General features: G+C 49.2%; 11 protein-coding genes across 11 annotated transcripts; 6 read left to right on the top strand and 5 right to left on the bottom strand.

The window, feature by feature from the left end:
* Positions 1-357: 357 nt before the first annotated feature.
* Positions 358-2486, bottom strand: L228DRAFT_283977 (WD repeat-containing protein). Its single transcript, XM_018336169.1, has 4 exons — positions 1868-2486; positions 1784-1809; positions 891-1702; positions 358-792 (listed from the first exon to the last, which is right to left on the bottom strand). Exons 1-4 carry the CDS (start codon positions 2403-2405, stop codon positions 573-575), a joined length of 1596 nt encoding a protein of 531 aa, XP_018187406.1. The 5' UTR covers positions 2406-2486; the 3' UTR covers positions 358-572.
* Positions 2487-2629: 143 nt separating this feature from the next.
* Positions 2630-4609, top strand: L228DRAFT_248605 (hypothetical protein). The gene has a single exon (XM_018332892.1). It carries the CDS (start codon positions 2685-2687, stop codon positions 4260-4262), a length of 1578 nt encoding a protein of 525 aa, XP_018187405.1. The 5' UTR covers positions 2630-2684; the 3' UTR covers positions 4263-4609.
* L228DRAFT_248604 (COQ9-domain-containing protein) lies at positions 4450-5626 on the bottom strand. Its single transcript, XM_018332891.1, has 2 exons — positions 5087-5626; positions 4450-4930 (listed from the first exon to the last, which is right to left on the bottom strand). Exons 1-2 carry the CDS (start codon positions 5229-5231, stop codon positions 4755-4757), a joined length of 321 nt encoding a protein of 106 aa, XP_018187404.1. The 5' UTR covers positions 5232-5626; the 3' UTR covers positions 4450-4754.
* L228DRAFT_161605 (hypothetical protein) lies at positions 5360-6341 on the bottom strand. The gene is made up of 2 exons (XM_018329397.1): positions 6261-6341; positions 5360-6171 (listed from the first exon to the last, which is right to left on the bottom strand). The coding sequence occupies exon 2, from the start codon at positions 6077-6079 to the stop codon at positions 5489-5491; it is 591 nt and encodes a 196-aa protein (XP_018187403.1). The 5' UTR covers positions 6080-6171; positions 6261-6341; the 3' UTR covers positions 5360-5488.
* Positions 6342-11450: 5109 nt separating this feature from the next.
* On the top strand, positions 11451-14092 carry L228DRAFT_160980 (RNA-binding domain-containing protein). Its single transcript, XM_018329396.1, has 9 exons — positions 11451-11973; positions 12068-12120; positions 12231-12238; positions 12308-12401; positions 12502-12660; positions 12733-12784; positions 12875-13302; positions 13397-13550; positions 13617-14092. The coding sequence occupies exons 1-9, from the start codon at positions 11613-11615 to the stop codon at positions 13754-13756; spliced, it is 1449 nt and encodes a 482-aa protein (XP_018187402.1). The 5' UTR covers positions 11451-11612; the 3' UTR covers positions 13757-14092.
* A 704-nt stretch (positions 14093-14796) lies between these two features.
* On the top strand, positions 14797-15546 carry L228DRAFT_248600 (hypothetical protein). Its single transcript, XM_018332890.1, has 2 exons — positions 14797-14861; positions 14970-15546. The coding sequence occupies exon 2, from the start codon at positions 14987-14989 to the stop codon at positions 15392-15394; it is 408 nt and encodes a 135-aa protein (XP_018187401.1). The 5' UTR covers positions 14797-14861; positions 14970-14986; the 3' UTR covers positions 15395-15546.
* Positions 15459-17685, top strand: L228DRAFT_248599 (hypothetical protein). Its single transcript, XM_018332889.1, has one exon. The coding sequence runs from the start codon at positions 15525-15527 to the stop codon at positions 17274-17276; it is 1752 nt and encodes a 583-aa protein (XP_018187400.1). The 5' UTR covers positions 15459-15524; the 3' UTR covers positions 17277-17685.
* Positions 17686-17951: 266 nt separating this feature from the next.
* L228DRAFT_283972 (folylpolyglutamate synthase) lies at positions 17952-20022 on the top strand (the record flags this gene model as incomplete). The annotated part of the gene is made up of 3 exons (XM_018336168.1): positions 17952-17969; positions 18034-18165; positions 18253-20022. The coding sequence occupies 3 exons, from the start codon at positions 17952-17954 to the stop codon at positions 19717-19719; spliced, it is 1617 nt and encodes a 538-aa protein (XP_018187399.1). The 3' UTR covers positions 19720-20022.
* A 999-nt stretch (positions 20023-21021) lies between these two features.
* L228DRAFT_283971 (putative dsDNA-dependent ATPase Rad54) lies at positions 21022-24294 on the bottom strand (the record flags this gene model as incomplete). Its single annotated transcript, XM_018336167.1, has 7 exons — positions 24198-24294; positions 23445-24132; positions 23289-23372; positions 23115-23238; positions 22234-23056; positions 21784-22055; positions 21022-21626 (listed from the first exon to the last, which is right to left on the bottom strand). Coding segments are annotated over exons 1-7 (2598 nt in total). The 5' UTR covers positions 24200-24294.
* Positions 24295-24500: 206 nt separating this feature from the next.
* Positions 24501-25697, top strand: L228DRAFT_283970 (mitochondrial carrier protein; the record flags this gene model as incomplete). The annotated part of the gene is made up of 5 exons (XM_018336166.1): positions 24501-24713; positions 24785-25106; positions 25154-25284; positions 25339-25574; positions 25626-25697. Exons 1-5 carry the CDS (start codon positions 24566-24568, stop codon positions 25695-25697), a joined length of 909 nt encoding a protein of 302 aa, XP_018187397.1. The 5' UTR covers positions 24501-24565.
* Positions 25698-25729: 32 nt separating this feature from the next.
* On the bottom strand, positions 25730-26530 carry L228DRAFT_283969 (putative chaperone/heat shock protein Hsp12). Its single transcript, XM_018336165.1, has 3 exons — positions 26247-26530; positions 26095-26185; positions 25730-26038 (listed from the first exon to the last, which is right to left on the bottom strand). The coding sequence occupies exons 1-3, from the start codon at positions 26278-26280 to the stop codon at positions 25891-25893; spliced, it is 273 nt and encodes a 90-aa protein (XP_018187396.1). The 5' UTR covers positions 26281-26530; the 3' UTR covers positions 25730-25890.
* Positions 26531-27254: the final 724 nt, after the last annotated feature.

Here is a 27254-nt window from a genome sequence, read left to right as displayed (position 1 = left end):
CGTTAGGTTATCTTAGGTAGGTTATCTTAGGTACCCTAAGATAGTTGTGGATGAAAAGATATGTATTTCAGTCAGGCTTCTACTCCTGGGGAAAAAATGATTTCAATGCCGTGGCGCTATGAGTCGCTGGAAAAGAAAAGGAAAGAGAATAACAAGGAATAAAGCCTAGAGAAGGACAGAAGAGAAGGAGAGAAGGAGAGGGTGTGAAAGGAGAATGCGACGAAGAAAGAATTCAATGAAAAAAGAAAAAAAAAACAAAAAAACAAAAAAAACAAAAGCAAAAGCAAAACAAAAGCAAGAAGCGGGACGCTATGATTAAAGTAAACGACGAAACCCGAATCCAAACCTAAACCCAAACCTGCAGCGGAAACAGAATGCGAAATATGGAAAACAGAGAACAGAAAACGGTAAAAGAAAACAGAAACCATAAAAGAATAGAGAAAACAAAAAAGACAACAGCAAGGTATAACACGCTACACAAACGGTAAGTGTAAAAGGGTAAATGTAAAAGGGCAAGCATGTAATGCAGAAAGCATATCAACTAGATTATGCGAATAAAGGGCACAAGACGCCTACATCCACAAGCACAATTTACCGCTCGCAGTGCCACCGGCCACCCAGTCATTAGTGGGGTGGAACTGGGTCACGGCGGGCACGGCAGTAATGTCGTCGCCTCCGAGCTGGGCGAGTTGCGCGCCCGATGAAGAGTAAATGTCGACAAAGCGACTCATATTGCCGATGCAGAAGCGCTGGTGGCCGTCTTGTGGCCGTTCTTGCCATTGCGGGCGGAGACTACAGTCTGTCAGCATGAGGAACACACACACACACACACACACACAGAGAGAGAGGGGGGGGGGAGGAGGGAGAGAGAGAAGGTAGGGAGAACATACATTGTGACCCATCTGCCAGTCTGGTTGTTATGCGGAACAATGGCCATGGGCTCCATCTCGTCGTCGGACAGCGAGGTGCCGACTTTCCAATCAGCCGCAGCGGTAAAGTCATGAATCTTAATCGTGTCATCGTACGATGAGGTAGCTACATGGCCCGAGGAACTAAACGCCGCATGCGAGACGGACAATCTGCTCTCGTGCTCTCCAACCAGCAGCGGATGGCGCCAGTTTTTGGAGCCAGTGATTTTCCGCAAATCCCACAACTTCATCATCCGATCGAGCGATGCCGTAGCGACCAGGTGCGGCTGTAACGGGTGAAGACTGAATCCGCCAATTTTCTTGTCGGACAACTGCCATAGCTCTGTGCCGCCAGTGTTGTCGCTGGGTGCGCGTGTATCGTGCCGCCCAAATCGCCCTTCGAGACTTGAAAAGTAAATCAAGTGAGGGTCCTGATGCGGTATTGATATGCTTGATACGGGCTCGTCCTCGTCTTCTGAAGATGGTGCCCATATCTGTACGGCGGCGCCTTTGGCAAGGTCGAGTTTGCGGATTGAAGAGTCGTAGGAGGCGGTGAAGAGGAGATTCGAGTCTGTCGGATGGACCTGCATTGAAGAAATTGTCCGCGTGTGGGGCTTGAAGGTGGTAACTGCCGGTTCGGGTTCGTCTTCGTCGGCGTCTTCTTCTGCGTCGTCGTTTTGCTCGGCTTTGATTTCAGGAGCAGATTGTGAGCCGTCAAAGAGACCGAGGTTCCCCATCTTATCGCCTGCAAACACAAGAGGCTTGTCTGGCATGGGATGAAAGCCCATGCAGTACTTTTAAAGTCAGTTTTATTTTCCAGGCGACTTTGTGAATGATATGGATATATATCTATATGTATTTGCAAGTTGACATACAATGCGTTCAGGAGTAAGTTTTATTCCTAAGACCATGTTAGCCATATTTCACATTGCAAGGAGAATTGCACGAGATAAACATACTACTCTGTGTGAATTCACCATATAATTCCAGGCCACTCATCCGCTGTCTCAGCGCCTTGAGATCCTTGTCTGTTGTCTCTTTGACATCTTCTGAGGTAAATGTACGCTCGTAGGGCTTGCCCCGAACCAAATCCCGCAAAAAGTTTCCGCTGTTATCCCATTGCCTGCCAGCAACGATAATATCACTGAGATTCAAATCACCGCTGACGCGCTGGCGCTTGGCCTTTTCGACTTGTCTCAAGGCTTCATGCTCCTCTTCTGCCTTGCGCTTTGCGACTTCGCTATCTGCCACAAGACCTCTCAGCCGCGACGAGGTACGGCGCACGACGGGTTCCGCGGATTCTTTTTTGACTGCTGGTTTTTTCTTCTGAGGTCTGCTTTCGCCTGGAGTGGGCTTGGATGCCGCCTTCTTCTTCGGTGCAAGACCGGCTGATGCTGCGCTTAATTGGAGCTCTTTCAGCAGCGCCTGATTTTTCGCAATGTTTGCCTGACGTTGTAATTCATACTCGCTGACTTCTGTAGTCGAGCCCTTGGCCATTGTGCCTTGAGGTGATCGTTTCTGCCGTTTAGTGTTGCCGGGGATGAACTACTCAAAATAAGGCAGAAATAGAGTCGTGTTTGGTGAAGTCATACACGAGTCAAAGGAGAGTCGCGTAAATTGGTTGCAGGAACGCGTTGGCACAAGGCAGCAGAGTCGGTGGTCGGACATGTCGGAGCAAAAAGTATCGAAACCCCGATCTTCTCAACTTTCAAACATCAACCTCTAAACAACCAACAAGTCGAATAACTCTACTGCGATATACCCTCACAGGGCACAATGGCAGCTAGAGCTTCATCCGCGCTTCCAGGCGCTCGAATGATTCGCAGACAAACAAGACAATCCAACAGCTCACTGCTCCCCTTTCTGTACCAAACCCAAACACTCCAGCAAACCGTTTCAAGCGCAGGCCGGGCTTCAATCCAATTCTATCACTCCTCCAATTCTCCCCACGCCGCTCGGTATCGCCATCGACCACACGGCAATCGTCACTCTCAATACGAAGAAGAGGATGATCTTGAAGACATTCCACTAGTTGACGCGCCTGCCCCCGAGCCCAGTGAAACCCAACCCAAACCCACCTCTACTATTACCCCTTCCGAGCGAGCCACATTCGCCCGGCTCTTTGACGATCTTGCGAATGATTCTTCCCCATACTCTGCCTCATCTTTGGAGAAGCCAGATCTTCTCCAACCAAGAGGCGAAGTTCGGTCTATCCTCTACAATGCGCTGGACAGGCAATCTGAATCGTCACATCGAGCGGGACCTCGATCATCGTCTCGAAGAACAGACCACACATCGTTCCAGCGTTTGAGGAAACGTTCCGATGACAATGAACAAATTGACGAGGCCATCTCACGCTACCCCGAATCTCTCCGCATGGCCGCGCAGACTGCATTTGGCGTCATTCAGCAACGCCAAGAGCACTCTCGTGGAGTCAGTCCCGAAAGTAGTGGAACCAGTGGCACTGATGCAACGACTGCAACCACACCATCTCCTTCCGGAGGAACGGCGGCGGCCGAGAATGCGCCTCTTGATCCATTCACTCAGCTCCAACAGCAAGAACTCCACCGCGTCGAAGCGCTTCTGCACGCTGCCCAGACCGACATGGAGCTGTGGGAAGTCTTGCAAAAGGAGGTCTTCTCCATGGTCAGCAAGATTGACATTGGTGCCGAGGAGAAAAAGTTGCAGGATGAGCGAAAAGCTCAAAAGGCCGCTGCCGCAGCCGCCAGAAAAGCCGAACGCGAAGAGCGCAAGAGGCTGAAGGAGCAGGCCAAAACCTCCTCTTCCTCTGCTCCTCCTCCCGCAGACTCTTCTTCCAATCCCTCTTCCAACCCCCCTTCTCCTTCCCCTCCCTCCTCCGCCCAAGCGCCATCCATCCCCCTCATCCCCATCGCCGCACTCAACTATCCCTCTCACCTCCTCCTCGCACTGCGCATCCTGCGGCACTCCTTCCCTCGCTCTTCTCTCCCGTACGCGCTTCTCCCCGCCATCAAACACCTCGGCGACATTTCCTTTATTCTCGGCGCATCCACGGCGCTCTACAACGAACTCATCGCCATCCACTGGCACAAAGACGCCGACTATCACGCCATCAGCGACCTCTTGGCAGACATGCAGGCCCGGAATGTCGAGTTTGATGCCGAAACGCTGAGTATCCTCCTCGCCATTGAAAAGGACTCGATTGATCCTATCCGACGCGGACTCAAGGGCCAGGCCCTCGCCCAGGTCTATCGCATGCAGAGCGTCAAGACGGGCACGAGTAAAGTCCTGAGGTGGAAGGAGAAAGTCAGGGCGAAGCTGTATGAGCGTGCGCTTAAAGAGGCGCGTGTCAAGGAGGAGTATGGGGCTTTTTAAACGAATAGATTACGTATCTCTTCCTTTAAAGAACCTTTCTTCTTTTTTTTATTTTTACTTTTATTTACAACTTCTGTGTCTTCTTCTCTTGATTGTCAGAGTCTTGTGCACGGCGTGAGAAGTGTATAGGTGTGTTTCCAAAGAAACAAGGAGAACAGATGGAAGAGTAGGATGTGTTTGACTAGAGGATATAAATGTAGCCGTTGGATGGATATACATACAATGTATTATATATTCTAAGAGGTTAATTACACGGAGTATAACTACAAAAGAAGAGATGGAAGGGCGATGCATAAAAAATACAACAAGGTACTATAAATACATCGTAAATGTAAACACTATATCAAAAACTCCATAGTATCACACTCCAGGTGACACCGGCCAGATGTAACATCAAAGGACGCTTTTCGTTCTTTTTCAAAGATAGATGGGACTTTAAAAAGAGATTCAGAAACGAGACAGAGGAGAAGAAAAAGGAGAAATATATGAAATCTATATTCTCACGCCTTTACTTCTCAGAACATTTACGAATGAATGGCCTGTGTATAAGCCCCACTGGCCGAGATTTGCCAGCGAGGATCCCAGGTTCTGCGCGTCTTCAATGCGTCGGTCCAGGAATTCCTGCGTGCGGACAAAGTCGGGTGACGTATCTTGGCTCATGAAGACGTCTGTTCGATGATTGATTAGCCGTGTTGATGAAATGAGTATTGGTGATGATGGGCTCAAGGTGTAAAATCAACATGTTGTACAGGAGAAAACCCACGAAGACAAAGAGTGGTGGAAAGGAAGGAAGGGAGGAAAGAGGGAGGAATGGTAAAACGTACCAGTACTGGAGTATACAGCGGATAGCGATGCACGCTTTGTGTACCAGCTTGCGTCCACGCTTTTGTCTCCGGCCAGAAACCATATCTCGTCTGCGAGACGGGCGAGTTCTGCAATGGAAGGAGGAATATATGATGGTTGAGCCATGATGGCGAGGGCCTATAATATTTTCCATTTCCTTGTCAGCTTGGATTTTTCCCTATTGGAGCGTGGAGAAATAGCCCGTCCTTGAAAGAGGCGGTTTCTGCAATTAACTCAATCGTCTTCTTTTCCATGTTCCCTTCAAGATATGGACAAGAACCAAAGCTAAGAATCCTCATGACAACTTCATTCGCCCCCAGTTCTGATTGCAACTTCCCCTTCCACGCTCCCCGGTAATAACATAAATTTGAATTGGAAAAGGTTCAACTCACCTCTTGCCAACGCCCGATAATTGCCCTATTCGCCAATAATCTCCCCCAAGTCAACTCCCTCACTCGCCTACCCACGCCCAGTGGCTTGCCGGCCTCTTTCTCCAACTTCTCCCAATTGACTCGTCTCTTGAGCTTTAGTCTCTCTGTGGTGAGATGGTAATTAATCAAATCGAACGGGCCCCGCGGGAAGAGATTGATCGAGGCGTCGAGGTATCCTGCATCACGCGCACCCAGTTCAAGCGCTGAATTGGTAAACCCACGCTCGGGAACATGCTTTAGAGCCGCAGAGAGAATTGCGTCTTCAGCAGGCGTGAATGGTGCAGCTTGGGCGTGTTCGTAAGAGTGGTATGATCGTCTTGTTGCAGCGTTATTCTGGATGCTAGGCGCGGACCTTCTGGGGCCTTGAAGAGAAGGCTTCGCGTTCTGATTCGGCTTGCTGCTCAGTCCCTGGGACGTCAGGGCATTGGAAGGTCTCTGAGAGGAGACACAGGACGTGGAGATATGCCGCGCATCAAGATGCAGGCCTTTTTGAGATATTCTGAGAGCTGCCGACTGGCGGGAAAGAACGCGCGAGGCAGCCATAATGCCGCAATATTTTCAAAATGAAGGTATTTATATGCAGCAAATTAATAGGCAGTACATAGGCGTGTGATGGGAAAATTGTCTAGGAAGCTCTTGATATTTTGGTCAGGAATCATGTCACGTCGGGCATGTCGGAGGTGAATCGGGAGAGCTAGAGAGCCGGCTGCGGCATGTTCCGTACCTGAGCTTGTTTGGAAATGACTGGGAGACGGAATATTTTTGTTGGATTGGCAATTGTCGTGTTCTGAATTCATATGTTTACTCTCTACTCATTTCTTTCCTTTTTCTTTTTCCTTTCTTTCTAGAATTTATTTTTATTTTTTTATTTTCAATTTTGATGATAGTACAAGGGGAGTGGTCTTTTTCACGCTTTCTGCCCAGGATTAAAAATGGGTCAATTTTTTGGTCCATTCTGGATTAGATAAATTGATTTTTCTCAGCAGCTCAGTACAGCTGTAGGCGCAAGCATGGGTAATGTCAAAGAAGGCAAATGCCTCTGTATCCAATAAAGCCCGTTTAAGCATGAATTTCTCTCGGGATGACTTTCCAACAGCCTTCGCTTGAATGACTGCAAGATTCAAGTATGCAAACGTACCAAACATCCTTCAAAATTCCTGACAGTGATGTGCAGCCGCACTAGTGCAGCAAAAATGTTGAGAGACAATATAGATCTAATGACCAGTTCAACAAATGTGGCCAAGAGATCAAAACGAGGTGATGGCCAAGGCTTTGATAGAGGCAAGCCGCTTGGTGCAAAATGCCTGGACCGTAGAGTCCAATGCTGTGCAGTGCAGCTGAATGCATGTGATTGCCGTGCCACATGAAATTTTCTGGGCATCGAGTGATCTACTGCAGTGGCCGTTCCCCTACTTCCATACCCTTGCTAAAGGGCACCGGGGGATGCGAATGGTGAAGCTCCGCCAAAAACTTCTATGCATCATCAAGTCTCCCATGTCACGTCGTTGGCTGGCGACTGTTGATGCACACCAAGCTGCAAGTCGACGCCAGCCTCAGGGCCACTGGCGCCGCGGGGATCTCGGAAGGATGCGAGATAGAACGCCTGCACTGCAAAGGAAGGAGCTCAAGAGGCTTCCTGGCTGACCGCCACCTCTGTCGGAGCCTTGGCCTGAAGGGGTCACTAGTCGATTAATGGAAATCCAATAGGCATAGAAAGGGACATCAAACGCATGAACCAGTGGTTCGAATAGGCTGCAGTCAATCACCCCACACTTCGATTCAGGCGCACGGTAGACACGGACCCCTGCTATCCGGGGCAAAAACTACCTCCGTAAAGTCCCACTGGGTTTTTCTCTCGAGTGGCTTTCAGCAAGCAGCCAGAATCGGTCATGACCTGCATGCCGCTACTGCCTCCACTATCACCGACAAATGGTTGTCAGTGAGTGACTGACTCGCTGCGCAGGGCCGAGACACCAGCACCACGCATTGAGGCAGCAAGCTCAACTGTGAATTTAGTCTGGCCGTCTTACTCTTTCACGAATCGTCCGCTAAATTTCTGTATGCGCTCGGCATAACTGTAGTACTGTCGATTAGAAATATCATTTTTGATGGCGTTCTCTGTTGAACTATCAAATAAGTTAATCATCTGTTTCAAAGGGATTTGGACTATGGCATTATTTCAACCTTGTCTCGCTCCCGTATCAATGGGACTAGAGGAGATCTTCTAGTGCAAACAGGACATGCCTCTTCTCACATCAGTAGAGTAGATGGAGGGCATGGCATTTGCTTCTTTATGCTGCAGTTGATGTGCGACGACAAAGACTATTGCAAAATCTTCACCGCTTGAAATGTGGAGGACAAAGTCAAGTCAATCCATCGTCGCCGTATTGATTTCTTTGCCCCGGGCTAGAATTTTTTCCAGCTTCCCCATGCTCGTGGTTGGTGTGATTTAAACGGCTACACAGGATGATGCAGTGTCAGACGTGGCGTATTTAGTGCATTTGGTCTTTGCTTACCCTCAGAACATCTGAGGCCCTGGAAGTAATAATGCCGTAATTGGTTAATGCTCGATTCGGAAGCAAGTTTGTTTTCTCCTCTTTTGGACTTCCCCTTTCAATTTTTATACTACTTTATGTAGACTACGGTATTATTTATGCAAATTGTAATTGATTTGTCGCAATCTGTACCGAGGAAACGAGGTTCGGCCGAATAGATATGCCGAAAGAACCCGGGGACGAACACCTTGGTGACCTTTTCCCCATTGTCGAAGCCATTTACCTCGTACTTTACGAAATGTCTCTCCGGCTATTGTGACTCTATCATTTGTTGTTCATATTGCCGAGACCATCAACGATCACTAGTCGCTGCGCCTACTGTGCCGACCAGCGAAGGCTTGAACGGTTGAAGTACCGTATGTTGCTACCATGAGCGCACTATCGAAAACGTGGCGACCTAATTGCTGCAGAACAGCCACGGGTCTCGTCCAAGCGCCTTCATTGCTGGTTTGATCCACATTAGATTTCCCATCTCGCTCCCTTGATGGGACTTCTTTCCATATGATCGTCCCTCATCGGTCGTCCTCTTTGGCAGAGCTACAGTAGTACAAAGGTACTAGCGAAAACACACTATTTGGTTGATAACACGCAATTTCAATCATTGGTTGTTCAACCAATGGAGCAAACGGTGCAAATGCTTTCTCCTTTTTTCTTTTTTTTTTCTTTTACGGAGTATAAGTCATCTGTTTCTTTTGCAGAAGCAGCCGACGAGTTGAGTTCAGATTTTCTTTTCGACTTTTGGATCGGCGCCCCCTCCCCCCACCCCGGCAGATTGAAGTGAATTTATATAATAGCTTTCTCACGTTAGGAAGCGTGTGTACAGAGTAAGCCGGATATTCCTTGCTATATTACTCGCGTTGCTCTGAATGACTGCATGCACATCCCCGTCCTCATGCAATGAAACGAAATGTCCCTTGTATCCTTGCCTGTCTTGCTTCCTTATGCCGCTACTATGTTCTCCTTGATTCCTTCTCCTGCCTTATCATCCTGCATCATCATTATATGCATGGACGGTATCATGTATGTGAGAATTCCTTGAGGTGACGCCCTCCCTATGACCGGCTTTTGCGGTCTTTTTGGGGAGTTTCTACCATTTCTCCTTTCCGAGGGAGGCATGATGATCATCATAATGATGCTCCGGAGAGAAACCAACGAGTTACTTGGCTGTACTAGTATTGTACTTGAGCTAGGGATGGTTATCGTGGGTGCCTTGGAGGTGGTTTGTGTGTTTTCATGGGTCCCGTTGTTTCGTGGGCTTGCCTTTGCCTTGGTTCGCTCCGTCCGGCCGCTACCCAGTTGGGTCTTAGCGGCAACGCCTTCCACCTCCTCTGCGCGTCTTAGTGCGTCGCCGTCTACCGTTGCTAATCTGCACCCCATCCTTTCATCAATCAAATCACCTCAATCCGACCGACCTCCTTCGACTGCAACCCCCGTCCATTTGTTCTGTTCTCCACCATCTTTTCCTCCACCTCCTTTCCGGTCCCGTTCCTGGGCCAAATCTTTGTCAGCCTTTGTCGGCAGACGTAATCAGCATCGATCAGGCCATTCTTCGGGCTGCTAGACAGAATTTGCGTCTACCGCAAATCGGTAGATTCGTTCCCAGAACAGAAAGAGCAATAGCTGCTATTGCTATTGCGATTGCGTCGTGAGAGGGTAAGTCACCCTGGCCCATATCAATAAATATTAGCACCACTATCATCATCCATTTCCCGAGAAGAGGTGTGTGCGTGCGAACATGCCCTGCGGCGTGGGGGACCCGCTGACTACGCCGGCGCGCGGTCAGGGCCAATCTCAGGGCCCCTCGGAGTTTTGCTCAGCTCCATCCTCGTTGTCCTCCTTCGCCTGCTGTCTCTCTTCTTCTTTTCGAGGCCGATCGATCCGCGCGGACCAACGTCCGTGGCCCAGGGTGGAGCTAGCCATTGATGGTTGACGGCTTGACCATGCTGCCATTAGACCCTGATATGGTGATCTAGTGATGAAGCCAAGAAAGAGACGACGGCGGAGAAGGCCCCAAGACGAAGAAGCAAGTAAACAAGCCCAGCAGGCACGCAAGCAAGCAGACGAAAAGAGAAGTGAGAGAGGCAGGCTGATCTCCCGATCCTACAACATACTTGCTCTCTCTCCCTCTCGCTCCTTTGCTCTTTCGTTGCCGCACACACCCAGATGCGCACACACCACTCAATCATACACGCATAATATTGCTTTCTGCCTACATTTTCTGTACAAGACATACCATATATACGGTCAGACATTGAGTCAAGCACGCCAGTGCATGTCTGTCTTGCAGCTCCCCTTGCCCACCCACTACCTACCATCCGCTCGCCCCCATCACACCCATATTATTTACACCCCCACCAATTACCTTATACTGTTCAAGCCATAGACCCTTTATCCGCATAGGCAGATTAGGATCTCCCCTCCTCCACCTCCGTCGCTCTCTCCCCTATTGCCCTTTATTTTGAATTCAATTTAGGCTCACCGCGCTTCCCGGTTGTCGCGCCAATACAGAACGAGTGGCATTATCGTACCAGACAGTTGGGCTGCGTGCGCGCATAACAAGAGGTCGTATCGCATATTCGGTTGCTCATCTCGCTCGCTCGCCTCGAACCCGTTTCGACTCGCATCGCTCTCTTGCACCACACACCCCCCCATTATCGTCTCTCCCCGTCCATCCCATCCCATCCCGTAGCCTTGCCGCTTTCCTTTCGGCCGTGACTGGCTTGGTGGCACCTTGGGAATCGCTCGAATCAGCCCCATCCAAACGCTTTACTTGTTTCTTTTCTCTCTCTCACTTTTCACTCTACACACCGCGTGACCCCTGTCACCCAGGTAGTCCCAAACTCCGCAAACTCGTGCAGAACCACCAACCCGCACACGTTTGCTTTCTGAAGAATCGACGTTATCCGCGCTCGGTAGTACCATGGGTAAGGTCCTTTTGCTGTTTCTGCCCTTCCCTCTCCTTCTCCCTCTTGGCTTCTTCATCCTTCCAACTCTTCCCATTGCCTTCATTTTCCCTCTGCACCCTGTTATTCCTACTTTCTCTTTCTCATTTCGCCCCCTCCCCCTACGTTTCCGCTTCTTAGCTCCCCTTGCTCCCTGGTTGAGCTTGCTGCCATTGCTTCTCATTCTCTTCCTTTGGGTAATTGCGGCTTGCCGTGCATTTCAGTTTAACCGGTGGATGTTGAATTGATTATTGACTGCCGATCTAGGTGACGTTTATCGCCCTTCCCAAGTAAGTCTGGACCTTGGTCGACGCTGCTGTCGTTGTCGATTGTCACAGCACCATTGCTTTCCGTTACCTCACACGGCTCCTATTCACCATTGATATTTTTCCGAGATCCCACACTCAGGGGTCGGGGATTCTGTCAAACGTGAATGTCCTCAGTCGTCATCCGATGCCAACCACATACCGTACCAATGCCTCGACCCATCACCATTTCTTTTTGATCTCGTTATTGGGCCCTCTCATATTTTTCTTTTTCAATGTGACCCTACACTCTGACTCTGTATTTTGATGGTCGATGAACGTACAACATACTGATCGCTTTCAGCGCGAGAGATCTCGGTCCCCTCGCCGTCGATCGAGGAGTCCTCGCCGCACTCGTCGTTCGTACTCTCCTCGAAGTCGATCCCGGAGCCGGGACGATTACCGCCGAGGCGACCGCCGATCTCGTTCGCCCGTTGGTGGTCCCGCTGGTGCCCCAGGAAGCTATCCAGCTTCTTCTCGTGTGCCACCGCCCCGAAACTTTGAGGAACGGTCCGTCGCAAAGGAACAAATGATGCAATCCGTGCGAGATTCGTCCCAGCAGGACCGTCGGGTCTATGTGGGCAACCTTTCTTACGATGTCAAGTGGCATCACCTGAAGGATTTTATGAGGCAGGGTTGGTTTCCTCGGTTGCGGCCGCCCACCGCGGCGGTTGTGCAACGAATGATAGGACGAGAGGGGAAGAATACTGGGCTGACACGCCATTCTAGCTGGAGAGGTTCTCTTCGCCGATGTCTTACTGCTTCCGAATGGAATGTCGAAGGTGGGCGCCAACGTGTAGATGTGGCTGGTCTTTTGTGCTGGTTTCTCCTTGGTTGTTTGATGGAACGTTGGATTGACGGGTTGGGACCGGTTGTCCTGGGGTCTATGTAGGGATGCGGGTATGTGTCTTTTTCTTCTTCGTCGCTCCTGCGCGAAACTCGACGAGTGCTAACGCTTTTCTACTGTAGAATTGTGGAATACGCGACGAAGGAGCAGGCCCAAAATGCGGTCAGCACGCTCAGCAACCAGAACCTCATGGGCCGTCTGGTCTACGTCCGAGAAGTAGGCGCCCTCCCCCGCACCCTCAACACTCGCCCTTCCCCTTTGCCTTCCGAGGAAGGAAACTGCCCGGGTTCGATACTTAAAACGGTAATACTGACAGCGTGATCTTTCACAGGACCGTGAGGCAGAACCCCGATTCACAGGACCTCCTGCTCGCGGAGGCTTCGATGGAGGCCCCGGCCGCGGTGGCTTCGGCGGCGGATTCGGTGGTGGCGGCGCCCCCAGTGCGGGTGGCGGCCGCCAGCTCTACGTCTCCAACGTAGGTGATCTGGATTTGGGGCCTGCGAAAAGATCTTGCATATGTGGCGAGACTTTGCTAACTGTCTTGTAGCTTCCCTACACGGTAGGCTGGCAAGATCTCAAGGATCTTTTCCGTCAAGCTGGTAAGTGCTCACGAAGAAGAATGGGCTAATTAATTGTGGCATGCAATACATCAATGGGTGGGTATCACCAGAGTTGACATAATCGTCTAGCGCACATGGGCTCTGTCGTACGCGCCGATGTTCATATGGGCCCCGACGGTCGCCCCAAGGGTTCCGGTATTGTCGCCTTTGAATCTCCTGAGGATGCTCGCAACGCTATCCAGCAGTTCAATGGATATGAATGGCAGGGACGGGCTATCGAGGTCCGCGAAGACCGATTTGCCGGGCCCGGTCCCGGCTTTGGAGGTCGTGGCGGGTTTGGTGGCGGGTTTGGCGGTCGTGGCGGATTCGGTGGCCGCGGCGGCTTCGCTGGTCGTGGAGGTTTTGGCGGCGGTTATGGTGGCCGAGGCGGTATGGGCGGTGGCTATGGCGGCCCTCCCGCTGGCGGGTTCGATGCCGCTCCCGTCGTCCCTCCTAACACCTTCACCGACTTTGCCACCTCGGGGGGCGAGCGAAGTGAGACTATTCACGTGCGCAATGTAGGTTTCGTATCTCTACTAGGGGGGGGGGGGGAGAGAGTGTGTGTGTGTGTGTATGTGTGTTTATAGTCTTACTGACGCTCTTCACCAATAGCTCCCGTGGTCCACCAGCAACGACGATCTCATAGAGCTCTTCACAACGATTGGCAAAGTCGAACGTGCCGAGATCCAGTATGAGCCCAATGGACGCTCGCGCGGAACTGGTGTCGTTCAATTTGACTCACCGGACACGGCCGAGGTTGCCATTTGTATGCCCCTCCCCCTTTCGATTACATTCTATCAGGATAAGGGCATATAGCTAACCTATGCAATAGCCAAATTCTCTGGTTACCACTACGGCGGTCGTCCTCTAGGGCTTAGCTTTGTCCGATACACCAATGCGGGCCCTGGCAGCGATGCCATGCAGGTGCAGCCCGAACCTCCTGCCGGTCTGACCCAGGATCAGATTATGTAAAACGGCTCAAGTACTCTATGTCTCGGTTTTAAACCTTTCAATGGCCTTTTTCACGCGTTTTGTCTTATCTTTTTTTTTCCTCTGCGTGAGCAATATTTGTCTTTCAATTTACTAGAATCGACTCGTCTGATGCTGCAAACGCCCGTCCCCTTGTAGTCAGTCCTTGCTTCCATATTTGTTCTCTCTTGCTTCTTCGCTCATGTACGGGTTGAAAGTAAATGCCCTAAATTCGAAGAAACCGTAGGGAATGTCATGGACGTAACGGGCAGGACACCTTCGGACATGCAACGCCATTGATCGGTGGCGAGGGTTTCTGGCCGACTTCGGTAGCTGTTTTGCCGAAAAGTTTCTGTCGTTTTCGTCTGGTTACTCGTTAAAATAAATTGGTTCATGCAGAATGGTGTGGGGTCTCTGCAAGAATGTTCTAATGTATAGTAACTATGCGGTATTGCTTTTGAACTGATATCTGCACGCCTATCTATGAGGATCGAAGGATCGGAATGGTAAAGACGCAAGTATGGACAAACGTGATTAGTGTGATGGAGGTTTGCATGATGCTGAGTCTTGATGTTGTTCTCGTCATCTGAGTGCAAATGTGAGTATTTTATCTACATATTTGCCGTTAGAGACTGATCGACATGACTGATTCTAGATTCCCGGGATGAAGGAAAATAATCTTTATCTTCGCCCTAAGAAGATGACCTATGAATGACACGGTGACCTTGTCATATTTCTTTCTCTGAGATGCCTTCGAAGCCTGCCCATTGTTGTTCAGAGACAATTTGGAAAACAGCCTTTTCGTTAGGGATGTCTGCGCAGCATCAGCCTTTGTACTGTTCAGCAACTTCAATCTCTTTGCTGGTTTGGCTTCTCCAAAACTTCTACATGCGTCATGTTTGGATGGTGAATGCAGCCTCGCAGTGAATGAATTTGGGCTCTAGACGCGAATTGGCCCCTGAGGTTCGATGGACTTGTCTTCTGAAATGTTTACACAACAGAGAGTTGTCACACCACATGCGGCCAGCTGTCTGAACCTCTACAAACACAGGATCTGCCATTCTGCATTCCGCAAACTTTACTCTTCGGAAGTATTGACATACTCAAGGTTAGACAAATTCTGCCTGTGGTGAACATCTATCTGGAAACCTTCACGCACAGAGCTCGATACATTCCGCATTCAGTAAACTATTGGGGTATCTGATACAGTTTCCAGGTGAAGCGATCAAAAAGATGGACCGCGTTGCACCTGAATTGTTCGAAATGATCACACGCTTCCTTCCCGTTACGGATGTGAAAAATCTGCGCCTTGTTTGCAAATCATTCGCGGAGCTTGCTGCGCGTCCTCTCTTCAAGACGGTGCAAATACACGCACTTCTGGCCAGTTTCGAGAAATTCAAGATCATCTCACAGCATGAAACATACCGCAAATATGTTCAAATCCTTATTTTTTATTTTGACATCTTTAATCCAGCTGAAGCGGATAGCGGTCTTGCATTTGTTGCTGCTTTCGAACAATGGCGATATAAAATAAAGGAAGTCACCTCAAGGTATCGCACTCGGCGAAGGTCCAAGGAACCTCTGCCGTATGAATGCTCGTTCGAACTACCTTCTCTTGCAATGGAGGACGAATTGGTATGACTTACCCATGAAGGTCACATGCTCTCCTTTGTTTCTTAAAAAGCTTACTTGGTATTCGCAACAGTGTTTATATGAAGAGCTTGACGAAAAAACCTTTGAAGCTGAATTCTGGGCGCAGGACCAGACCGAAATGGCTGGAGTATTCACTGGATATACCAAAACGGCAATAGAATGGCGATTTCAAGCCTACAAAAAGGCGGTGGAAGATCAGCGGTTGGTACAGCGAAACTTTTCACTTCTCTTAACTACTATCCTGCCAAAGTTGCCAAACGTATCCGCCGTACTTCGTGACTCAATCTGCCGGTATGGCAGCAAGATGCGCAGGCGTTGCAGCACCTGTTTACAAAAACACCTGGTCGTTGAACGCACAGTAACCGAGGAATCTGAGTGCTCGTTGTTCTCAAGCGGCCTTGAATTTTCTGCAGCGCCTTTTTACTCTTTTCATCATTCCTCGATGATGCTACTATGCCTATCAACAGGCACGCATCCCGCGCGGCTCAGACCTGAGCCTTTTGAGAGCGAATGGACCGTGAAATTACTGCAAGGGCTGCACAGCTCGAAGCTGCGCGTGCGAAAGCTTGATCTCGGTCTGTGGCCGGATATGGGGCTCTCAGCGCTTTCCTTCCTCAGTCAATTCAGCCCTGACATTCCTCGATGGTACTTGGGATCAACCACGACGGTGGGGAATATAGAGTTGCTCAAGGTTAATGCTGCTGTTTCCGAACCAACCGGCATCCAAGCGGAGCGGAGAGAGTTCATTGGAAACAATCTCACCAACCTTGAAAGGCTGTTTACCTCAATCAGCTGCGGCGGCCGACCACTAAGAGAACTCACACTGGTACTTGGGGAAGATTTTCTAGCTACAGAGAGGGTGAACTATGAGTGTCGTGTTCCTCAGCTGACTCAGTACTTTAATGACGAGAACTGGAAGCGGCTTGCTAGCGGTGGTCTCGCCCGTACATGTCTGAGACATTTTGCCCCTACGCTTGAGAAACTCGACCTCAGTTTTATGCAAAATTTCACGAGCAGGCGTGTCTTCCGCGACCTTTTGGGCATTCCAAGGGCGCAGCTCAATAGCAGCGAGACGGCGAACGCAGCCACCAATAATGAAACTCCGGAGAACAACGAGACGACGCAGCGAATGATTCTTTTTCCGCGACTTACACATTTGGCCTTGCGCTTTGGGACTCTCTTTGTCGGCATAGACGACTTTCTGGCGTTCCTTCTTCCACATATGCGACCATCGTCCATATTCGGACCTTCCGTAGGTCTTCAACATCTGAGGCTCTCCGGCATCACACTCTGCCATGGCTCCTGGAGACGCGTCTTCGAAAGTTTGCGGGTAGGCTTTGATACGGGGGCGGCTGCCATAGACGAAGACGGGTACGAGGTGATTTGGAGAGATCCAGTCGAGATTGCTTCGATTTGGGCCCAGGGCAGTATCAACAATGCACCTGGTACATCAGAAGCCGCTCCTACCCTAAATGCTTTTTCTCCTAGATATGCTGGAACTTTGGGCTCTTCAGGCTTAACGCCATTTAATACCAATCCTTCGTCGTCAACCTCGGTCGCGCCGGCAACGCAGACTCATCACATCCAACTCCAATCCTTTGTCGTGCATAATTTACGTCTTTGTCCGACAAAGCAGGCCTTCCGCCATTTCCCCGAGAACGTCACGCCTATTCCTGCAGGTGAATTAGGCAGCTTGTTCGTCCTTATTAACTGCTCTCTTCTCATTTCTGAGATCGACATTAGCCATGCTATTGACTACGTCCTCGGATGCAAGGACAACTGGATGCAGGTCCTCGAGGCTTTGGATGATGGAGACAGTGAGACTATCACGTTGCCATATAAGCATGTCTTGATGCAGGAGGGCTTTTAATTACTCATCGGCGGTTTTATATTGTGATTGTGCCGGAAAGGTGAATTAGATTTCGTTCACCGTTTGACTCTTACAGTTGCTGAGTTTGGCATCCCTGCTACCGGTTTTACTTTAACTTCTGCCTTTTGTTTTTTTTACTCTCTCTGACTCGCCGCTTCTTGCTTGTCATTATTGCTGCAGATACCACTTTCATTCTTTCTAGCTTCTGTCCTTCTAATCTCATTTTTCCTCTTGTTCGGTTCAATCTGTGCCATGGTTTCATGTGTTGTTATAATACCCGCGACTCGACTGTCTTATCAGAGACCAAACAGAGACCGAGGAACAAAACAAATTATTATAAAGGGAAATAATATGCACACACAGAGAATATCCAGCAGAAGAAGGAAATGATGCATAAATTACAAGTGTCGTAGTTATGAATTATGGAGGGGCATTAGAGAGGGTGGAGCTTATCGATAAGCCTTCTCTCTCCAACGTCCCTTTGCCGGAGTGACTTTTCCTTCCCCCGAGTAAGCAATTATTACAATAACCCTGCCATCCCACTTCTTCCACGCCAAACCAGCCCTCCCCCCGGTTGATATCTAAAGGATTTTCAGGAATCTCTTCATGCGAAGCCTCTGGGCACCTTTCTTGAGAGTTCTCCCTCGTGTGCGACACTTTCACACTCCTAGCAAAATGGGCCGAGACTACAGTGTATGTATGAAGCGCGCGATAAGTGTGAGAACCAGGATACTGATGTCGCATCAATTGGTCTCAGGATGCTGTGGCTGCCTTGAACACTCTGCAGTCCAATTTCGCCATCTTGGATGCCATTCGAAAGTCTGGTCAGGCCCTCAATCTGCAGGCAATTCCAGAAATGATTGAATGGTGCCACAAAACTGGATACGAGGTAAGGGCTCCCTTCCTTCACGCCGGGCAATATAGGCCTTCATGTAATCCGTGATTGCGTGCTAAATCCAGACTTTGTCTTCCCTAGCCAGCCGAGTTCGATCGTCTCAACCCAATTCATATTGCCGGGACAAAAGGTAAAGGTTCTACAAGTGCCTTTATTTCCTCCATCTTATCACAATATATCTCTCGGGATGAGCAACAAACCGGAGCTCCGAAGCTGCAGAAGATTGGACTCTACACATCGCCCCATTTGAGATTCGTGCGCGAGCGTATACAAGTCAATGGGCAACCCATTTCGGAAGAGGTGTTTGCCAAGTATTTCTTCTCAACATGGGACCGGCTTGAGGCAGCTGCCCGTGCTGCCGGGCTCCCAACCGACAAGTCTGCAAAGCCCATCTATTTTCGGTTCCTGACCCTCATGGCACTACACACTTACATGTCCGAGGGTATTGATACCGCAGTCATGGAATGCGGCGTTGGCGGTGAATACGACAGCACCAATATCCTCGTGAAGCCGACTGTGACCGGCATCAGCAGTCTCGGCATTGATCATACCGCTGTGCTAGGCGAGACGATTGAGGAAATAGCATGGCACAAAGCCGGAATCATGAAGCCTGGAGCGGCCGCATTTACGGTGCCTCAGCCTGAGCAAGCATTGGCCGTGATACGTAAGCGCGCCGAAGAAAAGGGTGTAGAGCTCAAGGTGGTGGACCGTCATCCAGAGGTCGAAACTATGAAATTGGGCCTCGCCGCAGACTTTCAGAAGATCAATGCTAGTCTGGCTGTCGCAGTTGCCGCCGCACACCTTCGGAAATTAGGCTTCACCGACATTCCCGAGGATATCCAGAACTCACCTCTGCCTGCGGAATTCCGCCGCGGACTGGAACAAGTGCAATGGGGCGGGCGATGCGAGATTCGCAAGGAGGAACAGATTTCATGGCATCTTGATGGCGGGCACACGCTCGAAAGTATTGACCTTTCGGGGAAATGGTTTGCCTCTGAGATTCAGAAATCTCTCCGTGGCAGTGCGTCCTCGCCTGCTTCCTCATCACCATCATCATCATCATCAGCACCAGCAGCCGCAAGCCAAGCGCGCACCCGCATTCTCCTCTTCAACCAACAGAAGCGTGACGCCGACGCGCTCGCTCGCGCCCTCCACACCACTCTCGCCGAAGCCCTCGGTGACGAGCGACCGTTTACTCACGCGGTTTTCTGCTCAAACATCACATTCGCCCAGGGCGGATACAAGGCGGATCTGGTCAGCATCAACACCAACTCTTCCGAAGTCACAGACTTGACCGTTCAGAACCAAATGGCCCAAACCTGGTCTGCGCTCGACCCGGAGACCAATGTCGTCGTGCGCCCCACCATTGAAGAGGCCATTGCCTGGGTCAGAGAAGTTGCCGCAGGCGCCAGCAAGGACACTGCCCAGCAGGAGAAAGAAAATCAAGAAGTCATGGTCCTGGTCACGGGTAGCGTGCATCTCGTCGGAGGTGTGCTCGAAGTTTTGGAGACAGAGAAGGAGGCAAAGCAAAAGTCTGATGCGAAATAGTAGACACATTTGGACTGTCTTTTCTTAATGCCCGGAATTACTCTCTCTCCTCTTTCTTCTCTCTTGTTTTATTTGTCTTAGATACCGCTCGAGGGCCTCTTGTCCTTTTGCCCTATTCTCTCTTCTCTTATATCCTTTTACGTCCCATCTTTAAATTCTTTTGTGTCTTTTTCGTCCATTTTTATTAAAACGCACAATTCATGTTGTGCATGTTCAACTAGCCTTTTGCCTTACAAAACTTTCAACCCGTTTTGTATTTTATTTTATTTTATTTTATTTTCTTTTTCCATTTTATCCCCTTTCCCCTCTTTTTCCCTCTGTTCCTTTGTTCCTTTCCCCCCTTTCTCCTTTTTCCCATTCTTCTTTCCCCGTTCTTCGTTCCCCCTCTTCTCCCCCCCATTCTTCTTTTCTCTTGACTTTATCTCCGTAAGACCCTTGTCCAGCTACGCTCTTATCCTTTTATATAAAAACTCTGGGATTCTCAGCTACCCCGTGCTGCGACCACCGCGCATTGAAAAGGGGAAGCAAGACACGTAGATGTTTGTATCGTATCATGTATCGTATCGTATATCTATCATGTATCATGTATCATGTTCCGTGTATCAATCTTCAATACGTACCTTACATATAACCATATATATATATATATATCTATATATCGACCTCTCATTCCAAGTTCGATGATCGTGATCGATAATCGTGATCGATGAACTCTAAACATAACTAACAACTCATGTAACTCATGCCCGTAACCAATATAACTTGTCTCTAACCTTGAACCTGAACCCTAAACCTTGAACCTTGAGCATCAATCTCGAATGACGAATGATATACAATGACAGGGACAGGAACAGGAACATATAATGACGGACTGGAACACAAGTACAAGGCCAGGCAGGCGGGCACTGGGCGAAGACTAGAAGAAATAGGATGTATTGTGGCGGCGAAACAACGAAACAAGAATGGATAGAAGATGGATAGAAAATGGATATAGAGATATAACGGATATAGGACAGACAGCAGATGGAAAGCGGATGGGAAACGGACGGAAAACGGCTATAGAACGGATAGGAAACAAACCAGCCAGCGACAAATACAAGAACATAATACGAGAGAAAACAGACTAATACGACAAAAGTGAGGTATACACCCTTATACAACGAAAAAAACGAAAATAGTTATAAACCCAACGGAAACAAAATCAATAAATCAATAAATCAATAGATCAATAAATAGAATAGAATAAAATAGAAATAAATAAATAAATTAAATAAATAAATAAAATAAATTAAAAAAAAAAATCTAATGACTAATATACTGAAAGACGGCACTGACGTCTCTCTCGCGGGTTTCCTGGCGCAGCAGCAAGTCCTGGATTTTGCCAAGCAGGCCGGCCTCGCCGTCGTTGACGAAATGGTTCCACGTGCTGGTGTCGCCGTAGAGCATGGCTTGGGCTTTGAGGCGCTGGGACTGGAAGCCACTTCCAGTTCCAGTTCCTTTACCACCTTCGCCTCCAGTTCCTTTTACTTTCCCGCCTGCGCCGGTGCCTGCGCTGCCGCTACCGTCTGCGCCCAATCCGCTACTCCTGGAAAGGTCTTCACTATCGTTACGACCTCCGCTACGGCCGGCAGGTCTGCAGCGCTTACACTTAAAGGTATCATGCGTATCGGACGGAGTGTCTGGCTTGAACTGAAAGAGCTCACGCAAGGAATCGAGCGTGAAATGGCGTTCGACGTCTTCTGCAGAGTCGACAACACATGATGAGAGGGATTGCTTGTGGGATTGACGCTGGAAGATCTTCTCCTCGATGGTGCCCGTGCCGATGAAGCGGTAGACGAAACAGTCTTTTTTCTGGCCGTCGCGCCACACGCGGGCGAGGGCTTGTTGGTCTGCAGCGGGGTTCCAGTCTGTAGATCATAAAATAGTTAGAACACTGATATTCATGACCCGTGGGTGGAGAGAATTGGGAAAGGGATGGAAAGGATGATAAGGAAAAATGGAAAGATATGACTGAGGGGGGTGTGGAAAGAAGAAGTAAAAAGGGAAAGAAAGGGTAGTAAATACCTGGATCGAATAAGACAAGACGATTGGCACCAATCAAGTTCAGACCGCATCCTCCGGCTTTACTACTCAGCAGGAACACAAACTCTTCTCCGTCCGGGTTGTTGAACCGGTCGACGAGTTTCTGGCGCTTGTTGACGTTCATGGTTCCGTCAAGGCGGAGACAGCCGTATGCGCGGGACCGGCACAGGCGTTCAAACATGTCGAGCGTTTGGGTGTAGTTGCTGATGAGGACAATCTTGTCGTTGGTATCTTGTCGTATGCGGGCGAGCATTCTGTGATCTGGGTTAGCTTCTTCTTTAGGTCTTATGGGAAGCAAGTAAAGGATGTGATTTGTTCGGACAATGGATGTGATGTTGGAATATGAAATTGAAAAAAGAGCGTTACGAAGTGCTCAATTCCAGCACTTTGGGCTATGAAAGAAAATGGAATGAATTGGAAGTGTCATCGTACCGGTCGAGAACCATCATTTTACCAGAATACCACGTCTTGACGTCTCGGTCGCGTCCTCGTGCTTCTCTGGGAACATAGTCTTCGGGGAAGTATTGCTCACTTCCTGGTAAATCGGTTGGTAGGTCCAGCAGGTCTGGATGATTACAGAGTTTCTTCAGAATACCAATGGCTTTGAGCGGCTGACTGCCTTTTCCGCGAAGCAGGCTCTTGATTTCTGGGCTTCGCAAAAAGTGCTTGTACAAATCCATCTGAAAGGGTGCGCAGTTGCAGAAGACCACGTGCTCGTATTTGACAGGTAGGTATTTGGATAAAATGTCATTAGTACGCCGGATGATGAACTTGTTGACTAGAGTCAGCAGCTCTGCTAGACATTCATCACCTTTTTGTCGATCGGCATCTGTTCCCGCTGCGTCTCGCCCTCGAAGAATAGGTATTTCATACTTTTTCCGGAATTCGTTGCGGCTGCCGAGCAAATTGGGATTTGCAAAGTTGAGGAGAGAGAAATACTCGGAAAGATCGTTCTGGATGGGCGTGCCGGATAGAATGACTCGCCTGTCGACGTTTAAAGAGTTGAGTGCGGTGAAGGTCTGGCTTTCGCCGTTCTTCAGACGATGTCCTTCGTCGCAGAGTAAGAGACCGATAGGAGTGTTTCTGAGCTCGTCCACATTGAGTCGTAGTGTTTCATAAGAGACAATTAGAACAGGCCGGACGACGGCCCTGCCGCTTGCAATGGCCCACTGGCGTAATTGCTGTGTGAGCTCCGCTTTTGAGGCTTTCCCGTCAATTGCAAATGGTGTAATTGTGCCCGCGCCCAGCCATTTAGCTGCAAACATGTCAGCATTGAAGGTACATCATTGAATCTTGCCGTTGACTCGACGTACTCAATTCGTTTGCCCAGTTTCTTACCAAGCTCGACGGACATGCTATCACACATTTTTGTATCGTCGATTTTCCCGCTTCTGGTGATTGTTTAAGTAGTGTCCACATGAGTGCTATACATTGGAGCTGCGAAAGATCAGTCATAACGTTTTGCGGATTTCCTCTGAAGATCGTACAGTCTTTCCGAGACCCATTTCATCTGCCATGATGCATCCATTCGCGTTGTCATCAATTAAGCCAGTTGTACATCTGTACAAAAACTGTCAATCAATAAAGAATCAGCATTGACCTCACTCACATATTCTTCTACATGTTCTTTCCACCAAACTTACCTTTACACCCTCGACTTGATGCGGTCGCAACACTTTTGCCAGTCTCGGATCAATCACGACCGGCACCTTTGGATGCTCGTCCGTCTCTTTCTTCAACCCTAAAATGTCTGCAAGACTTCTATGCACGAGTGGAACTTTTAATTCCATCGGCTCTTCTTCTTTTGGCTTTTCCTCTACTTCCCCTTCCTCCTTCTTGGCTGGTTTGTCGTCTATAGTGGGATCAAATAAAACAATCGCAAACTCGCCACTTGGGTCATGGAGCGGCTTTGCAACAAAGACTGCTCCTCTTCGCATTCCCAGGGTCGGAGCAGGCCGAGACGGATCGTAGCCAGCCGCTTGCTTGTTGATCAAAGGTACCGTAAACCGTTGTCGAAATGCCGTTTCCTTGTCTTTCACTTGAAAAATCCCGTACTTATTCACATCTCGATTTGCCAGGGCTAGTCGATCATCGTTCGTCCAAGGTTTGTCACCATCCTCAATGCTCGCATCTGCACCGGTGTAGTCTACTTTTCGCCGCTTTCTTGCGGGCTTGTCCGACAATCGGCTCGGCGTTGATGAGCCCGGACATTTGAACGGCTTCACCAGGCGTTCAATTGACTGCGGTCCACCTCCATACAGCCTCGACGACTTTTGAGCAACCGGTGTGTTTTCTTTTTCTGACACGGACGTGAGGCTTCTCGGTCGATGCCTGACACCAAGAGACAGCATTTAGCGCACGTGTTTTATGAACAAATGATGGCCATCTCAACTCACATTTGCGCCACTAGTCAGATCGATACTGATCTTTCACAAAAAAAAAGCAAAATAAGTCAGTAATCCCACAGCTCCAAAAGCAAATTGAGCTACGTAGCTTCAACCAAACTGTGGCAAATGCGCAATGTTTATTATGTAACCCAGGAGGGCCCAAGGCAGACGCTCGTGTCCGCACCCCAACGCGCGGGTGTGCACGAGAGCACGTGACCGTGAATCGGACAAATGCTGCGCCAACTCCGTCCCTGTGCTTGTTTGCTCTGTTTGTAACCTCCGCAATTCTTCCCCGCAATTCGACCATGGAATATGGCTCTGTGTCCCTGTGTGACCCAACGAGAGAAACATACAGCTGCCCTCATTGCTCACATATCATGTCCGCTGATTTCTGGGCAGGCTATATTAGTGGTGCTGCAGGAATTATCATTGGAAATCCATTGGATCTAGTCAAAGTACGACAACAAGCTGGGTCAACCGCAGCAGCCTCCAGCGAATTTGAGTCGCTTGGTGCTTTTTGGAGAGGTATTTGGTCTTGCGACTAGAATTCCAGTAGCTTACTTGTAGTAACAACTTTTCTTGTCACATTTTAAAAGGTATCACTGCGCCTGTATTAGGCTATGGTGCATTGAACGCTCTCCTCTTTGTGTCGTACAACCGAACCCTTCTTACTCTTGGTGACGACCCCTCACAGCCGTCTAGTGCTTGGAAGATCTGGTGCGCTGGTGCTGTTGGTGGATTCGGCACTTGGGTCGTGTCTGCGCCAACGGAGTTGATCAAGTGTCGTGCACAAATCAGCTCAGGCGAACACAGCTCTTGGACAATTGCAAGGAACATTTGGACTCAGCATGGGCTGAGAGGATTATACCTTGGAGGCGTTGTTACCAGCATCCGGGACGCGATGGGATATGGCTTTTAGTAAGAGTACTGCAATGGTCGTACCACTCGCGGAGCTGACTCCGTAGCTTTTGGTCGTACGAACTCACCAAGCAATGGCTGACACGGAGCCCTGAAACACCCCAACAGCAAGCTGTCAGGGTGTTTCTTGCTGGTGGCATCGCTGGCATAGTCACCTGGGCTTCCATCTTCCCCTTGGGTAAAACCATAACTTCCTATCGCCCCAACTTTGGCTATGGCTAATGGGATTCAGACGTTATCAAGACAAGGATGCAAACACAAACGTCACCACTATCGCCTGCCAATCTTCCTACAACAGAGGAGTCAACCCTTCTTCGCAATGGAGGGGGCTCCTCAGGCCAGGAACCCCGGATCCGACAAGGTGCAATTGCAATCGCAAAAGAGTTATATGCTTCTGAAGGCATAAGAGCCTTCTTTCGAGGGCTACCAACTTGCAGCGTCCGTGCATTCATAGTCAATGCCGTCCAGGTACGCTTTTTATTCTCCGAATGTGGCGTCTGTCATGCTGATAAGCTTAAGTTTGAGGTATATGAGTTGATCATGCAATATCTAAAGCCCGCACAACCTCAGCCGGGTGTTTTTATGATCTAATTAGATAAAAAGAATAGAAATCATATATACGTGGCTGGGAGAAATTTCACATTTTTATGGCATCTAATTTGCACAGTATATCGAAAGATTTAATGCTCTGAATTGCTAATGGTATAATAAAGCTCTGAAAGCAAGCTCAACTCGAGGTTCATCTCATAACGTCGTAAGCTGAGGAAAATGTGATATGACACATCTATTTGTTGTCACCAAGGCCAAAGGCGTTCTTGACCTTGTCGCCAATGCTCTGGCTGCTGCCACCGTGGACGTGCTCATCCTTGCTGCGACCAAACTTGTCAGAGACCTCCTGGGTGGTCGACTTGGACTCGTCCGACTGAGTGCCACTGCACCAGATGTTAGCGTACGCTCAGAGAAAATGTAGAAAGATCCAAAAACATACCGAGCGAGCTTGTCGCCAGTGTCAGTGACGGTCTCCTTAACCTTCTGCTGGGTTGACTTGGAGGAGTCGGGAGTGATCTTCTCCTCGACCTCTGTATTGTTGTTAGCTGAGCTGGATCAAAGTAACGAGCGAATGATCATAAGGTAACTGACTGTCAGAGAAATCCTTGCGGCCGGCGTCAGACATGTTGATTGATGTTTGGATCAAAGAGATAGATTTGTTTGAAGTTTGTTTGGTTGTGGTGGAATGGATTCGGTTTGGTTGATGAAGAAGAGATGGAAAATCGCAGCAGAGAGAGCTCCTTTAAATATTGTACTCCAGTCTCAGAAATGCGTGTAAGAGCGACGCAAACTACGCTTTCACTGACAACGGCCCCTCGTTCCAGGCCAACGGGGCAGGAGCAAACAATCGCGGGGTGAATGAGCTCTGTCTCTTTCGTCAATATACGTCACTGCATCCGCCCTTACCGGATTCGAGCTAACTAGCTCAGGGACAGTAGCCAGAAGGGTCCATGCCTAACCGCATAAGGAATGGCTGAGACGAGAAGGCAAACGGTTATGTCGTGGCCATGACATGACGACGCCAATCAGGTTTGTTACTTCCTCGCCATGGAATGTCATGGGATCGATTCTGCCTCCCTCGCTCTTCCCTTTTGTGGGGAATCCAATGGCGGATTCTCCTCCGTCTTTAGCAAGTTACTGAGGTCACATTGCTCCTTCCTTGATCGTTGATTCGCTCGCCTGTCATGGGAATTCTACCATTCTCACAAAGGATGGCATTTTTCCTTCTCCTTCTACGCGGTACGTAAACCCAAATGACGTGATAATGTGTGCGCTTTGCGCCTACCCCCGGCTCATCAGATTCACATGTTTCGCATCGCTGGTCATGCCGATGGTAATGAGCAAAAATTGTGGCACTGAAGGTGTCTGCGTCATTGCCAGTGTAGGCATTGAAAAGCATTCAAGCCTCAATGGCCACCCACAGAACAAGCCTGTAAGTTATTTCGTAACGTAGGTAGAGGGAGATGGTAAGTGTACCTACCTAGCTATTATGATTTGACGCTGCCGAACTTGTCAGTATGGGAGCACAACTCAGCCCGAGCATCTCGGCGCTTTCCTCAAATCGTGTACAGTACCCTTACCAAGTGCGTACCTTAGCTA

This window comes from Xylona heveae (genome assembly GCF_001619985.1).
Source record: "Xylona heveae TC161 unplaced genomic scaffold L228scaffold_7, whole genome shotgun sequence".
NCBI classification, from domain to species: Eukaryota; Fungi; Ascomycota; class Xylonomycetes; order Xylonales; family Xylonaceae; genus Xylona; species Xylona heveae.
The sequence above is the reverse complement of the archived record's forward strand: the minus strand, read 5'-3'. Positions and strand labels throughout refer to the sequence as shown.